Source organism: Setaria viridis, chromosome 7 (genome assembly GCF_005286985.2).
Source record: "Setaria viridis chromosome 7, Setaria_viridis_v4.0, whole genome shotgun sequence".
NCBI lineage: Eukaryota > Viridiplantae > Streptophyta > Magnoliopsida > Poales > Poaceae > Setaria > Setaria viridis.
Genome location: NC_048269.2, coordinates 19,233,809 through 19,249,546, shown reverse-complemented (window position 1 = coordinate 19,249,546; position 15,738 = coordinate 19,233,809). Strand labels below are relative to the sequence as shown.

General features: G+C 43.7%; 3 protein-coding genes across 7 annotated transcripts; 1 reads left to right on the top strand and 2 right to left on the bottom strand.

Annotated features, from left to right (window-relative positions):
• Positions 1 to 468: 468 nt before the first annotated feature.
• LOC117863551 (ubiquitin carboxyl-terminal hydrolase 27) lies at positions 469 to 6,002 on the bottom strand. Of its 4 annotated transcripts, none has more exons than XM_034747328.2 (11): positions 5,882 to 6,002; positions 3,734 to 3,989; positions 3,504 to 3,627; positions 3,104 to 3,204; positions 2,789 to 3,016; positions 2,005 to 2,073; positions 1,747 to 1,878; positions 1,486 to 1,620; positions 1,338 to 1,400; positions 1,099 to 1,257; positions 469 to 955 (listed from the first exon to the last, which is right to left on the bottom strand). In XM_034747328.2, the coding sequence occupies exons 2-11, from the start codon at positions 3,977 to 3,979 to the stop codon at positions 665 to 667; spliced, it is 1,548 nt and encodes a 515-aa protein (XP_034603219.1). In that variant the 5' UTR covers positions 3,980 to 3,989; positions 5,882 to 6,002; the 3' UTR covers positions 469 to 664. The 4 variants fall into 4 exon arrangements, with proteins under 4 accessions (XP_034603219.1, XP_034603218.1, XP_034603220.1 ...); XM_034747327.2 differs by lacking the exon at positions 5,882 to 6,002 and adding an exon at positions 4,879 to 5,133; XM_034747329.2 differs by lacking the exons at positions 2,789 to 3,016; positions 5,882 to 6,002 and adding an exon at positions 4,879 to 5,133.
• On the bottom strand, positions 5,529 to 11,505 carry LOC117863550 (histone-lysine N-methyltransferase ASHH1). Of its 2 annotated transcripts, none has more exons than XM_034747326.2 (11): positions 11,169 to 11,505; positions 11,028 to 11,080; positions 10,846 to 10,910; positions 10,558 to 10,714; positions 8,778 to 8,864; positions 8,606 to 8,690; positions 8,432 to 8,525; positions 8,105 to 8,303; positions 7,485 to 7,519; positions 6,287 to 6,848; positions 5,529 to 6,192 (listed from the first exon to the last, which is right to left on the bottom strand). In XM_034747326.2, the coding sequence occupies exons 2-11, from the start codon at positions 11,028 to 11,030 to the stop codon at positions 5,926 to 5,928; spliced, it is 1,554 nt and encodes a 517-aa protein (XP_034603217.1). In that variant the 5' UTR covers positions 11,031 to 11,080; positions 11,169 to 11,505; the 3' UTR covers positions 5,529 to 5,925. The 2 variants fall into 2 exon arrangements, with proteins under 2 accessions (XP_034603217.1, XP_034603216.1); XM_034747325.2 differs by having other exon boundaries at positions 11,233 to 11,489.
• An 827-nt stretch (positions 11,506 to 12,332) lies between these two features.
• Positions 12,333 to 13,772, top strand: LOC117864704 (ethylene-responsive transcription factor CRF1). Its single transcript, XM_034748815.2, has one exon. It carries the CDS (start codon positions 12,812 to 12,814, stop codon positions 13,514 to 13,516), a length of 705 nt encoding a protein of 234 aa, XP_034604706.1. The 5' UTR covers positions 12,333 to 12,811; the 3' UTR covers positions 13,517 to 13,772.
• Positions 13,773 to 15,738: the final 1,966 nt, after the last annotated feature.

The following is a 15,738-nucleotide window of genomic DNA, read 5'->3' as shown; positions in this document are numbered from 1 at the left end:
CAAGCTGGCTCACCAAATATTCGGAAGTAACAAGGGAAACAGCTAAAAAATCCCTGCATGCAGCACTAATAACTTTGGTTGCAAAGTGTAAAGGGCTGCCAAAACACACATCCCTTGCAGCAGAGTTGCGGTTTTCCAGCTCTTTGAAACGCCTGCTAACAAAAGGAGAGATTAAAGGGAGAGCCATGCCAAAAATACAGCTGCTTATCATTTGGCTTGATTATACAGTTGTCCAGCCTGATAAACATCACCCTGTCTTTTACTACCACAGAAACAGCATTTGGCTTGCCTTATTAAAGCTCTTTAAATTGTAGCTTCATTTAGCCTTTACTGCTGCTGCTGAAAGAAAACAACTACAGATATGGTGCTGCTGTTTTTTTCTTATTAAAAGGCTCTTTACAATGGAGCCGCGTTTTGGCCTTCAATGCTTCTTGTGAAAGGAAACCACTACTGAAACACCGTTCCAGATGAAACAAAGGTTAACTCGATTGATTCACAGGTTTTATCACCACTGGAACAAAATTCACGCAATCTGTGGATTGCTTGCTTAGAATGAAAGCCTAATTTTTATTCTCTCGTTTGAGTGAAAAAAAAAAGCATCAACTCTTGATGACAAATAGCTCTAAATTTTGTAAGATGAGTATGTTCGCGACTCAATAAGCTGCTACAATCTTTCATAGAAAAGGAGGGTGGCCTCCGCAGCCAAAACATCATCCTCTGAAACTTCTGATACATGACCATCTGAAATGTAAAACCACCGCTTGGCTAGACCTGCAAGAGGTTGCCCTGGATCATCATGATCAGGATTTGATGCGACTCTCCTGTAAACGGCATAGTGCCCTCCTCCACATTTCCCGTAGTGCTCCACGACAGCTGAAAGACCATATAACTTGCTCCTTGATGATGGTGACTGCTGTGGTGATGATGATGAACTACTGGCCACATCAACATTTGCCTGAAATTGACAAGTGGTCAGATTGTTACCGCCCAACTTAAATGTGATCAAACTATATTCATACAGAGATCAGGTACCAAAATGTTAAAAGTACAGTAAACAAAACCAAACACATGAATTGAGTTCCCTCCAGTAGGTATTACATTTAGGCTTATCTGCATATTCAGTTGTCGATATAGATGGAGGGCTTGCTGGCCATCTCTTTGCATGTTCACTGCCAAAGGTCCAGGCCCCAGCCCAGTGCTTGATGCACCTCCCGCAAATGGGGATAGATTGAGAAGTAAAGGAAAAGAAATATGTCCCTGCAATCAAAGTACTCATCCAGTAAACAATTTATACTCCGTGATAGAGTAATTGGTTTCACATTTAGCAGGGCTCTTACCTTATGTTTGATGGGCTCACCATCAAATCTGACTGAAGCACGTAGTAAATGAATGCACAAAATCTGGAAGAGGACATCAATATTGGAGGTGTTATGGAATTTTAGGGCAGTTCATGCAAGTCTCAATCAGTGCTTCAAGTGTGGATACCTTCGGACATTGACTGATAATCAACTGCTTTGTTGCTCGTGAAGATGATGAACATGGTATTTCCTCTGGGGGGAACATACCCCTGCAACTGCAAGTGCCAGAGTCGACACAGGTGTTAAGTTTGGTAACTTTTTCCTGTAACAATTACCAATAAAATTGTTATGCCCAACATAGCAAAGTGAAATTTCATAACAAAAACATGGGTACCATAGAATTTTCAGTGCACTGATAAATAGAAGACATCAAGTAGAACATAATTACCTCATCAGCTTCTGATTTAAGAGATAGATACTTGGCAGCAGTAATATGCCAACACCGATCACAGCGATAATTGTCAAGATGCTCCACCACAGTGAAGTACTTTAGGCAATCCACCAAACTACACCCATTGGTCTAGTGTCATGCCATAGGATTTGGAAGGGACAAAAGTACTATTAATGAGCATGAAACACACAACGAATGAATAAAAAAAAACTTGAATCATGTAACGAAGCTTTAGGAAGGTTCTCGCAGACATACAACATCTCCATCTGTATTAAGCACTGGTGAGAGAGGCAGGCATTGGAAATTCTGGAAGTCCAACGATAGCTGTGTATGTAACAAGGGCAGAACATTAAAAGTTACAAAAAATGAGCTTATGTTGAAGTTAACCGCTAAAATGTACACACTTATTGATATTGGTAGTACAAAAAAAGAACATCAGCAGCTTGTTTATCAAAATTGCTTCAATAATGATATTTTTTCAATAAAATTTACTGCACATAGCTAGAAAAAGGGTATTGCATTAGAGATCGTGTCAATGTCTATATATATAGTGGTTGTCACGGACGTGCAGCAGTGAACGGATTGGGTAGCTGTGGGAGGTTGCCGGCCGCTGGGCTGTCGGTTTCCTGCCTGTGATGCACGCAGGGGGGTCACCGAGACGGCAACAGCAGCAGGTAGATGAGAAACGGAGAACAGGGAGATGAGGAAGTAGATAAATTCTGCCTGCCTCTTTCTGATTTGCGGCCGCATATAAATAGCCCAGAGTACAGACGCAACAACTTTGCTAGAGTCCCTTAACTAATCAACACCCTGATAACAACCAAATCTAATCCAATGCTAATCTGAAACAAACTAAGACTTGCCGCTGAAGCCAACTAACTGAACTCTTCGGTGCTTTATCCCTAGCACCTCCTCTGGTAGGTGATGCCGACAATAACAGTGGTAGAGGGAATAAACGTATTCAACTACAAAAAAACAACAGTAGGTGGTTTTTAAGCCACACTTTAATAGCAACTAAATAAGAAGCATAAGAGTCTACCACAGATGAACAGTTTCTGCATGACAATATGCTGCCAATTGTCCCATCAAAGGGGCCAAACAGATTTTGTTTCCAGCGCTTGCATTCAGGCTCGTTACCTTCCCTTTGCCTATATACTTTAGAGTGAGACAGAGTGATGTCTGCCAGAGAACTCCTATGTGGTACATAACAATGGGAAAATTCATCCCGCAGTGAGATCAAAAGATGAAGAAAAGCTTCCGAAGCATCCTATGAGGAAAAATTAATTCTCATGATGACTGCATGTCTAATACAAAAATATAATATCTAAAGAAGATACAGAAGTAAATATCATGCCTGCTGTCTGGTCAAATTGAAGTGACTAACATAGAAACTCAAAGCATGCATTACTCCTTGTGGATTCAACACAATTCTTTCATCTCGAACTATGCTCAAGTCTGCAACATGCAAATAATACCAATTTATGTGCAAGTAGCAAAAAATCGTTTATAACCAAATGGTGAATGCCATGAATAACAGAGTGCCATACTTTTACATTTTGTAGCACAGGACTAATTTCAGAAGAATAAAACGAAAATAAAAGTCCCATTCAGTCATTCTTTATATAGAAGGAAGGGCTCCTGTGCCCCGTATGCAAGAGAATGCATCCACCAGTGGTGGAATCTAGAGTTGACTAGATTTCATGGTGGGGATCTCGAAGTTGGTAAAAAGTTCAACAGTCCATATTAACAATTACCTTCCAAGAGAGAACTTAGAGCAAGAAGAAGAGGCATTCTTTCGACCTTTTCTTCAGGTAGTAAGCCATCAGTTGCAAGCAAATTATCTAGAAAGGAAACAAAACTATCACAGCTGGCAAGTGCCTGCCAAGGAAAGGTTATCTTATTTAGCAATAATCCAGCAGGATATCAGATCAGCACACATGAAGCACATCAAATTGCAGAGTCAATATGAGCATAAAAGAATTACCTGCAGGATGACATTAAGAAAGCAATTGTTGCCAAGATTTCGTAGACCTCCAACATAGTATACTCTCCCTGATCCCAAAAATAAATTCCTCGGAGAAACCCATGGTATGGACAAACCACTATGCAATGCCTTGCACAAGCCAGCAACTCCTAGTCCCAAGCCAACAGCAACGGCTGCAAGATTGTAGTGACGCCTGTTTACTTCACTATGAGATACCAGTGGACTGTCATGCATAAACTTCCCCATGATTGTTCACCTGAACCAACAGAAATAGTCTTCATCAAATTTGTTAATATACAAAATGATCAAAGGAGAAAAACAATTGATGCAGCCAGAAATAGAAATTGAGCAAAGATACTCCTTATGCAAAAGCCAAGAGGAAAGTAAAGGAATCATAGCCTGGGCATTGATGTCCTACTACAGCAAGCAAGGCAGAAATTGAAAAAAGAAAAAGAACATATATGGGGTATGTCGACATGCAATTTATTCATCGCCAAGTTCCATCTTCTTGTATAACACTTTGTAACAGGAATCAATGAGCATATTGAACAGTTATTTTTAGCAAAATTGACAAGTCCAGTTGTATGTCAAAAAATGACATCAGTTTCCCCAAACTGAAACTTCTTCAAGACTGCATAGAGTCGTCTCATCTGCCCAATAGACAGTAAGTGCAACATCAACTTATCCTAAGAGCAGCAAAAATTACCTGGTACCTAGCACTCCAGTTCTAAAAGATTTCAAAGCTCTATAGCACTGGGAAGGGAACATGCATAATGTGAGCAATGATGGGGGGCTACCTTCGCCTAAAAAAGCTACGGGTTCCTACCTTCATCGAGGGAAGAAAAACAATGGGGAGCTACAGTTGAATCCCAAAATTTGTTGAAAACTAAACTGTTGGCACAAAGTCCTAATCGACTGAGATTGACCTCGCGCACACAAGAGAGAATAACAGGAACTTAATCGAATCCATCAACAAAGGATGGATGCCCAGCATTGCTAGGGTACCACGCAGCTAACAAATCCGCAGCACACTGGGCAGGGGGCGAACGGAAGATTTGAGTCCGGCTGCCCACGCTCACAGCAAACCAACACGCGGAGAGCTCTCCGAGGAGTCAGTCCATCCAAGCAAAGCTAGGGTTACTTACCAACAACAACAGAGGAACGAATTAATCCAGGTCCAGATGGATCCACGCAACGCAAGTCCAGTAAAACAGAGTTCGAAGAGGACGGCAGCTACGCCTGCATAGAGGAGAGAACTCCCGTTGAAAGAGGGAGGCCTCGGCTTGGCGGTGAGGTCGCCGGCGGCGAGGCGCAACGAGTCTGGCGAAAGACACGAACAGCTGCGAGAGGAGGGAGGAGAGTTTCTTCGGCTTCGGCGTAGGGGTTTACGTGTACAGCGAGAAGACGCCTTTTGGTCTCGGCTTACATGCGGGGCCCACGTCCGTCCTCCTTCGGATGAAAATCAACCAGCGACGGAAACATTTAAATAAACGTTTTCGTATATAGGAAATTTAACTGAAAGGAGCATATTGGGACTTCGAAGTTCCGATCCTTCGTAATCACAGTTTGTGGTCTAAAACGTGGTGAACAAATTGCTATTAACGTTTCTTAGCCATGGCTTTTGCAGATGATGAGAGTGAAATAGGACCAGAGCATGCCCGGCATGGGAGAGTGAACTCGGACATGCCCTAGGCACATTCGTCTGTGCTGCAAATGCACAAATTGTATACTTGTAAAAGCGCCCTCAATTGCCCTTAAGGGAAGAGGTCCTGCTAAAAGCTTGGGCTGAAAGGAATACTCATGAATGTGCAGCATTCATTTGCATCTAAAAATAAGCCACAACTTTAGACAGAACATGGGTTCTCAAACATTTTTCGAATTCTCACCAAGGTGCATGGACTCTCAAAGTGAGCATCTAGATCCCTAAAATAAGTAGTTTGTTCCAAGACGTAAAGTGAACTCGAATGAACCTTTAAGGCCCTAAATGCTCACTTTGAACGTTTATGAACCTAAGCTGAAAATCCGATAATAACAGTTTAAAGACCCGTTGTGTATTCAACTCATTCCACATTATTAATTGTGGCTTTATAACGTTTCTCTACCTAAATAAGATCAATCGAACCAAAAAAAGAAATCTAAAAACCTCACCTACATCAGGGCGAGCTCACTAAGAATTCACGCTTCTAGCTAAATCATGATCCGTTTTCCAAGTACTTCACACCGTTTTGTTCTCTCGGGGCCACGTCCTCCTTCGATCTTAGTGGCGTGGAAGCTATATTCTTGATGATTGCTGCATACAGATCGAAATCAGCTTTGTACTTGCAGCAGCTGGCCTCGATCCACTGCTCCGCAAGGCTTGTGGACACACTGTCTTGGCTATCTCTTTCATGCTCTTCAATCGCTGGCCTTATCTCGTCATACAGGGCATCTATGTCAGAAGCAGCCTGATTCTTCACTTCCTGCAATATTGTTTGACCAAAGGCTGTAAGCACATTGAATTCACATTTTTCCGCTACACTTTCCTAAAGAGAAGTTAGTTTACTATATATTTACCTCACAGTACAGTATTTCTTCACGCACCACAGATGATGCTAGCCGATCGCAAATATCTGGAATATCCAGTTGCTTAAGCAGAACACGTTTAGGTTTCCTACCACGGCGCTTGGGTATGGACTTTACAGGGACCAATGCTGAATGGTTGCTGTTGTTTTGTGATTCAATTTGGTTCTGGTGATTTGCTGCTTCCGGCACTGAATTTTGAGGAGCGACATGAGCATCTTGTGCACTATATTCAGTCAATCCATTCTCGACAAAATGAGCTACCATTGGAATAGCATTCAATGGTTCAATAGTCATGGGTGTGAATTCATTTGAATTTCCAGCCGATGCTTCAACAGCCATCGGTGCTAATTCATTTGAGCTTGCAGTAAATTGTTCAGCAATAGTTGGTGCAAATTCATTTGTGCTTGCAGTCCCACGGTTCTCAGTGTTCTGTACTGTGTTGCTGTTGACGTATGGAGCAATTGGCCCATCATTTCCTAGGAGGATCTCCTTATTGATGCTTGTAGGTTCGTCATCAGCAGAATCATAAAGAGGGATATTCTCAACAGAAAACCTGCCAATTAAAACAGAAGTTGCTGCATTTTTAGCACTCCAAATCATTGCATCCATCAGCATTTCAGCACTTCACGTAATAAAAGATTTTACTAGTCAGGATAAGTTAGATCTAGTCACCAGAGCAAGCATAGTTATCATTAGACAGTATCTGTACTTTTTCCTGTGATGATAAAGAAGACATGATGTAGCATTGTTTAAAAGTATCTTTTTCCCTAGATATATTTTTTTCCTGTGATGATAAACCAAGACATGGACAGTTTAAAAGTATCAAGACCTGTTTTAACAAAATTCACGGTTGAGGTCACCAGGATAAGTTTTTTAGTTTTCTATGATTAAGACATGAATTATTCAAAAGTCATGAAGCTATACATACCATTTAATAATTTCTGTCATTCTTCCTATTAACCTTAACCAACATTGAAAATTATTTTACTAAACAAAACTACTCAACTTTTAGGGACAAGAAAATTAAACTTCTTTCAGCAATCATTCAAGTAAACCTAAATTTAGAAATTGACTTGGTGGGTAAAACTGAAGTATCTCATCAGGCCATATCAATCAAATTGTGAAAACAGCTATATCACCTATTATATTGTACAGAGGCTACCATAAGTAATAAATAAGTGCAACCAACCTGTCATCATCATCTTCCCACAGGTACGTGGCCTCCTGCAACATACCAATCAACAAAGCATAGGTTAGGCACGTATTGGACATTTCTAATATCAGCTTACAAGGAAATGCAACAGTGACCAATCTTCTGAGAAATAATAGATAGCACAGTTGCACAAAGATTCAAAGTTATGCCAAAGCATGAGCAAGTTCAATAATCTGAAGGACAATCAACCATTCTGCAATCAGTCAAAAAAAAAATGTCACATCCTCGCTCTAGTGCCATTGTCTGTTTAGGTTTCTGGTCAAGGTCGGGTCCTGTTCTGTCAGTTTAAAAGGCGAGTGTAGCAGTGTGAGTTTGTGGTGCGGTACAGGTTCCTAAACCTGTGTATTGCTGTTTGGGTTTCTACACCCTTTTTCTTCATAATATATTGATACGCAGCTCTCCTACGTGTTCGAGAAAAAAAAGTCAAAAATAAATGGAGAGAATTGGCATAACAGCTACACAATGTGCATGAACAATTGAATGGTCAAAAAAAGGATAGTTAGTTCCTTCTGTCGAATCCTAGTGTCAATCATGAGATACACATGCGCTTATCTTCAGCTCGGAAGATACATATACAGCATAATTTGTTCACTCACCTGGAAACCACGTGATTTAGCCCCAAGAAATCCAGAACAGCTGCCAGCTCCACAGAGGCACCGTACCATCACACCACCAAACCACTCAAAGTTGTAGTCATACAATAATTCCGTTCCAAAAGGAATGTCTTGCTTTGCAAATATTCCAACTCTTACTTCCCCAAGGACGTTCCATTTCCTTGTCTCACAATTCGGTTGGCTGTATGCTTCAACAACAAACTATTAGACTTATTCGCTTAAAATTCAATGACAGAAATTTCCAAGATCAAATCATGCACACAAGAAATAAGAATAAAGAAACATATTGTGTGTTTGCCATAAAATTACCATGAATGGTTGATAAATCTGGCAAGACTCCCTTTTCTTGTTGCATCAATAGACTCATCAGCATTGAGGTAAATGATATAAGCGTCCTTTAAACCTAAAATTTACAGTAGACACGTGTTATAGCTAGCTAAAAGGTTCCACAATTCAAATATTGGAAGGAGAGAATCTGCAGACCTTGGGTTTCATAAGCTTGAGATCTCCGTTTGGCCTCCTTCCATGATATTACTTCTCCACAGTATTCGATAACAAATTGACCAGCCTAAATAAATTTTAATTCCAACTTACTTAATCATATATACTTGAGTAAATTGGAAGGTGTAAGAAAAACATAATATAATTCAGTCACCATTATATTCTCATCTGCCACAAGACCCCATCCACGTCCTTCAGTCTTTACCAGCCTTGTCCTAGCATATTGACATTTTTGAAACCGCTACCAACAGAAAGATTAATTAAGTGTCAGCATTACTATCATTACACTGTAATGGAATAAGCAACAAACAAGGTATCCTAGAATCTGATTACTTTTAGGAAAAAAAATGAATTCATATAGAAAATTGACACAGTTACTAGAAATTAACCATTATTCATCATGTTGCAAAAAACACATGCAGGGATCGGTAGTTGATGCAGTGCATGACCACAAAAAGGAATCACTATATCCCAGCTTTTCACTTTAGCACCCTATTTGGATTTTGATTCCCTATAACCGGGCCTGGAGTTTTGGAATCAGGGGCGAACAAGCCAGTAGGGCCAATGGGCCACGACCGAAGTCTTCAGCCCAATAGCAAGTGATTACCTAATCAATCACGTCCAAACTAATGGCCCTAGTCTTCCTGGCTGTAAATCATACTCCAGCAGCCCAGTTAACAGTCTAGCCCATTCCTAACCAATCGGTACCAACCCCAAGGCACGGACGCTCGGCTCTTGCATCACTCTTGTCCACTTTCTTTTTCATTCCTTCGCATTGAGCAGAGGCCGTCATTGCTGCCAGGGATTCCAAAATGCCAACCCTAGCTGGCAAAGGGCACTACCAGGAGCAAACCGACAACCCCATTGGCAGACGGTCTATTTGCAACCTCACCCTTGCCAGCTCGCCTGCGCAGCTACATGCCTGCTGCCTGCACCATCCATGATCCATTGCTGGTCGCCTGGTTCTTTCAGCGCTGCTCCCAAGCTTTCTCCTCCCAGTTCGACGGATGGAACGGCAATTCTAGCTTCATTCACTTGGTAGCTCAGTCATCCAGTCCTCTCCTTTGGGGCTCCTTGTGCCTTGACCTCACCCACCCCTTCCTTCGCTGAGCACTTGACTGCCTAAGCAACTGTGCCGCCCAAGAAGAAGCAAGGTACAAGCAGCCCAGCATCTTGATCTTGTTAGGTAATTTTCACTTGCGGCTATATTCACATTCATCAGGAGCTACCACATTGATTTTGATTTTAGACATTAAGTATAATATGAAATCTATTTTGTTGCATCTTTAATAGGATTACAAGATGAAGAGAAGTGACATTGTTTTCTTATTTTGCTCATGCTTCGGTGGCACAATTGAACCTGCTCCACCACTAAAACATGAAGCAATATAAACCGAAACATGGAGTTCAATTATCATATCATTGCGAATTTGTCCTTTACTCTTGCTATTTCTCAGCGTAGTGGCTAGCATAGGTAGTTTTATGCCCTTAGTTTTTGGCCCTAGTCTTTGGCAGAAGGGTGGGTCCGCAATGTCTGAAATTAGAATTATATTCCAAAATCCGTGTGTTTTGATGCCACAAGGTTTGGTACTGGGAATATGTTTTGATGCCAGAAGGGTTTGGGGCATTTCAAAGGTCAAAATTGAATCAATATGTCTAATGTGGTATTGGAAGCCAGCGAATTCAAAGGGAAATCACATACCACGGAAGTTTAAAATCAAGTGACATATATTTGACTTACTGCTAAATTATACTACCAACAATCAGAATATACATTAAGGCACCCTATGTTGACACCATCTGCTTTCTCTTTGCAGGAGCCTAGTCAAGCAGACACACCCATGAAAAATACTGATAAAATTCGAAACAACAAACGCATCAATTTCCAGATGACATTGCAACGGTAGCATTGATGCCAGGACAACAAAATCTACCTGGTTTTTGCAGTACACACCACAGTGGCAATAGCCAGGCGTGCACTCCGTGTTAGTCAAGAAATTCAAGCACCGATCTCCACATGGACTCTCTGGATCCAAGATATCATACTGGCACTCGCAAACAGCTATGTCCTCCTCTTTCTGCCTCTTGTGCCTCCAAAAGGTAACACAGAAAGTATAAGATTTGCATAGCAAATAAAGAAGACAGCCAAAGTGCCTACCAATCTCATCAAACTTCAAACCAACGTGGACAGACTGGCAAAAAACTAAGGAAAAACTGCGCACCTTCTGTAGGAGAAATCGTTGCTCTCAATGTGGATGTAGGACGGCGCCTCTATTTGTTCTTCCTCCTACAAGCCATATAATTTGACAAGGTCAGTATACACATCAAAACAGATAATAAAAGCACATTGCTTCGGGACAGCCTCGCTTAGAAAATTGAAATGAGCACTGAGCAGTAGAAACACCATTAGAAGCGCTAGCTCGTGGACTGTGTGAGGCAGGTCAGCAATACGATGGTCTGAAAAAGAAAAGAAAAGAGTATTTGATCAATTCGGGGTGAAATTAGCATTCAAGAGCGTCGAATTGATGAATCCTTAGTTCCTTACAACAAAGAGAAACTGAAGGAAGGGGTCTTCAGGAATCCCGGAGAAGCGAGGCAGGGCGGCGTACCAAGAACTTGGCGGCGGAGTGGCGGACCGACCAACAGGGGGAGTTACGGCGGCCGCCCAGCCTACTTCCTGCGGCGAGCCCGCACCTCCCAGAGCTCCCAGGACCGGGCGCGGCGGCGTTGGACCTCGGAGATGAACCGGCGATTCCGTCTGGCGTCAGCGCCGCTCCTTGGTTTGGGAAGAAAGGGTAGGGGTATGGACTGATGGGCCTGCTATCTTCCGGTTGGGCCGTCCTACTGTGGCTGGCTAACGCGAAGGAGAAAAATCTCTCTTCGGCCCAATGGCGCCCTTCTCTTCGCACGGCCCGATTTTCCTCTTCGGGCCAATTCCCGGCCTTTCTTCCCAATCCACACGGCTTCCGTTGTAAAAAAAAAACAGACACAAACACAACCATGTGATTAACCATGTCACTGTCCTTGCTCAAAAAAAAATTGTCATTGTCAGGCTGTCCGAACCTCGCGCCGCTAAACAGGCCTCCAGTACCGCTACCCGCTACGGTAGCGGTCTCCGGGAGGACGCGCGTGCCGCTCGCTATCCGCTTCCTGAGGTTCCGCGTGAAGTGAGAGAGAGTTGGGAAGAGAGAGGAAGAGAAAAGAAGGGGAATAAAATATGGAGTAGTTAGTATAGAGTATGGGATAAAGATAACACAAGTGTGGAAGAAATAAATATAGAGTAGAGAATTTTGATGATTATGATAGAATATTATTTTTAGAGTATGGAAATAGAAGTTGAGGAGTATGAATAACCTCAGACACCCTATGTGGAGGCCACCTAGCAAGCCATGCAACCACCCACGTGTACACACTCCTCGAACTAAAAAAGGCAAGGACAAAAAGGGTAGAAAAAGGAGAGCTTACGTAAGCATTCTAACGTCACCAGTAAAGAAAAAACAATAAACTATGTTGAAGACCAGGAGAACATTTCCTTTTCTTCTGTTTAAAAATTCGAAAAAACTCAGAGATTTTGCCTCCTCGAGAGGTGAGCCTATCAAGTGTCAGTGTCATCCGCAGCCGACTAAGCAACATAGGTATCTTTGCCTTCGTCTCCTTGCGTCTTCTAGACGGTCAAACTCGAGTCATGGGCCCTCGTCCGCGGAGGAGACAGGACACCCCCATCGATGCCCGCCATGAACGCATCCATCCAAAAGATTTCTTTGTTCGGTCTGAGGTTTCTTCCCGGCGAGGAAGAAGACTCCAAGCGAACCTCAACAACCGAGTTCGCGCTGACAGCGTGCTGCAGATCATCGCGTCCTTGCTTAGTCGCCAAGACAAGCGTCTGCCCAAGTCGGCTCGCTCGCTGATCTTTTTGTTTCTTATATATATGAAAGATAGAGGTAGCTTCGAGAGAAATTAACGGACCTTGCCTTGCATGCGTCGGTGTTCGTGCCGCACCCTGGCCTAATCCAAGTTTGCTTCTTCAATTCCTGATGCCTGCGTTGCGGCTGAAATATTCTTAAATCCTAATCGCGGTGATCGGCGGCGAGGGCTGCGGATTTGGCGACGCGGCAACAGATCTTCTTTTTCTGGGAGGATAAGGAAGATTTGTATAAATAGCCAAATAGGGATCGTCGTGCGTCCGTGATGTGGGTTAGAGCAATGGTGGCGCCGACGCCGCCGCCGATGGTGTCCTCGGAGCACGCGCAGGCGGTGGAGACGGCGGCGATCGTGTCAGCGCTCACGCACGTCGTCGCCAGCGGCCGCGGGCCGCCGCGCCCCGCGCCGGCGATCGTCGTGCCGTGGCGCCACGCGGACGACAGCGGCAGCAGCGCCGCCGGCCATGGTCAAGAGCAGCTCACCGGGGTGGCGGGGCAAGGGACTGCGGCGCAGGCGCCGGCGAGGAAGTACCGCGGCGTGAGGCGGCGGCCGTGGGGGAAGTGGGCGGCGGAGATCCGGGACCCGCAGAAGGCGGCGCGGGTGTGGCTCGGCACCTTCGCCACCGCCGAGGACGCCGCGCGCGCCTACGACGCCGCCGCGCTCCGCTTCCGCGGCAGCCGCGCCAGGCTCAACTTCCCTGAGGACGCGGCCGCGCGACGGGCCAGGGACGCCGAGGCGGCCTCCGCCGCGGCCAGCGCGGGGCCGCCGGCCGCGCTGCTCGAGTCGCAGGCCGCCGGCGACGACATGGCCGACTACCTCGAGTACTCCAGGATCCTGGAAGGGGGCGAGCCCAGCGGCATTATGGACGGGATCTTCGGCGGCGACGCCAACGGGCGGTTCCTCGACTCGTGGAGTATTGGGACGTCGCCGCCGTCTTCGGGCTCTGATGCCGCCGCTACTCTGTTTCGTTAGAGTGATGGCGGGAAGCAGAGTCGCAATAATAGTGCAGCCTTAGGAGATTAGTTGAGGATTGTTTTTTGTTTTTCCCGTAGTATATATAAACAAAAAAATATAGTCGAATTAGTAGGCTAGACGATTTGTAACCTTTTTGCTACCCTAATCCGTAGTGTGGATTGCAGATTGTGGCCTCAAAGGAATTTTGTTGTTGATTTAGCATCTTATTATCGGAAGAGAATAATAATTTTTTGTATAATTAATCTTATTTTTAGTTCGGGATAACTGTGTTTGTGACTCGGAGAAAATCTCTTTAGCTGTTTTATTTCCCTTTGACTTGACCCAGTCCTCCTAAATAGTCCCTTAATATCATTCCACATGTTTTTTTTCTTATTATTTTTTTATTTGATAGTGGTGGCAGTGTCAAAAGAAATAACTGTATTTCTTTGTGTAATAAAACTATTTAAATACATTACTATTACGTTGTTAGCCGGCTGTGCAATTTCCTTTAGCTGGCTATGCAATTGGCATTGCCAGAAGAAAAAATAGTGAGAATGATTCGAACCATTTGTAGTCATTTCTTCTTCTTGTATATATCAGACACGTGTTTATTACTTTTTTTACTCTAGGCCTTTCTATCTTGATAACTCTCACGCCTAAATATTAATACGGAGAAACATTATATAACACTAAAAATTGTAGTTGTAACTTTTATTATGTGTTCCAGTGTGGCAGAACCATCCAAATTAATCCGGCTAAAGTGTACTCAACCTCGCTTCAAATGCGAATGGTCACTTTAATCGAATTAAAATAGTAGTCTGTTGGGTTTCACCTGATAAACCACTTGTCTCGGATCGAAACAAAGCATACTCACACGAAGGTGAGTCCAGATATTACAACAATCCAGAAAATTATTACAGGTCCCAAATTCAGTTATTACAAATTAGAAGTTCAAATGCATAAAAGTAAAAGTAAAGTTTTCAAAGTTCAAGCAGCGGAATAAAAATGGTAGTCTAACGTCGATACAGGATACCACAGCGAAGCCTGCCATGGCATCAATCACCACGTTCCTCGCCGTCCGAGGACGGGTCCTACTCGACCGTCCAACACGGAGGGAGCTGGGTCGGCCAAGTCAAATTGGCAACCAAGTCATTAACATCCAAACTTGAAAACAAAGCCACAAGCAAGGCTGAGTATACTAATACTCAGAAAGATTTACCCGACAGGTGGTGACTACTCCACCGACTTCTAGACATGCAAGGCTTTTTGGCTGAGGGGTTGGTTTTGCCAAAAGCATTTAAAGTAGATCCTTACTTTCAATTTTTAGCATTAGGTTCTAGTTGATTATCCATTCTAGGTAAGCACTTATTCTAAGTACGCATGATGAAATAAGTAATTTAATTCAAGCATCATTATTTATCATCATACTTGTTCCACTTCTTACTCAGTGCAGTATAGTGATCAAGCAGTCCCAAACTGTGAGAGGCAAACGATTCAAATCGAGTTTCTTAACCTTGCATGGTGAACCTAAACCCACGACATATGCGTACCACACCAGGTCCACACATGTCAGCCGTCCCCATCAATCCCCAAGCACGTGGACAGGGTCCACTTCCCTTGGATACAAGGCCCCGCGGTGCCGGAACGTCACCGTGCACTTGTACCCACATGATGCATTAGGGGAGCCCGGTTCTAGAGAGAGCGGGGAGTATGTCCACGCCCCGATTCTATCAAGTACTCTGCTTTCCGATCCCATACTCGGTATGAGTTTAGTACTTTCAAACACTTGACCACAATCACTGACATGGTTCGACCTTAGCACATTCATCTCCTATACAGGTGGGGCATCCACCATTTCAGAACATATAGCCCAGTCCCGCCCGTCAACCTTATGATTCCAACATAAGTAAACAGGCAACTCCTATAGCTCACTAGTGATAGAAAATCACTCGACTTTTACCGTGTCCCTATTTAGCATAGCAACTACTCGACTTATCATGCTAGTATTCAAACATAGGTACTTAGGTTCATGCAACTAAGGTTTCAAACAACTCTTATGAACTTAATGCACAAACATAAGTGGTATAAGTATTGCATAATTTGGAAACCAGGGTTATGCTCCGGGGCTTGCCTTCTTGTACTAGGTTAGTCTGGGGCTTGTTTGAAGCTTGACTTGGTTCTTGGGCAGCCTCGATCTGGTTCACTTCCGCAGACGGCTCCTCCTCGGCTTCCGGGATCAG

Coding starts and splice junctions, on each gene's coding strand:
- LOC117863551 (XM_034747328.2), bottom strand. CDS start 3,979: ATGGGGAAGTTTATGCATGACAGTCCACTGGTATCTCATAGTGAAGTA. Junction 1,621..1,746: donor TTAAATCAGAAGCTGATGAG/GTAATTATGTTC, acceptor TAATTGTTACAG/GAAAAAGTTACCAAACTTAA. Junction 1,401..1,485: donor TTATCAGTCAATGTCCGAAG/GTATCCACACTT, acceptor GTCCTCTTCCAG/ATTTTGTGCATTCATTTACT.
- LOC117863550 (XM_034747326.2), bottom strand. Junction 8,691..8,777: donor TGGCAGATGAGAATATAATG/GTGACTGAATTA, acceptor AAATTTATTTAG/GCTGGTCAATTTGTTATCGA. Junction 6,849..7,484: donor TGGGAAGATGATGATGACAG/GTTGGTTGCACT, acceptor TTTAATTGGCAG/GTTTTCTGTTGAGAATATCC.
- LOC117864704 (XM_034748815.2), top strand. CDS start 12,812: ATGTGGGTTAGAGCAATGGTGGCGCCGACGCCGCCGCCGATGGTGTCC.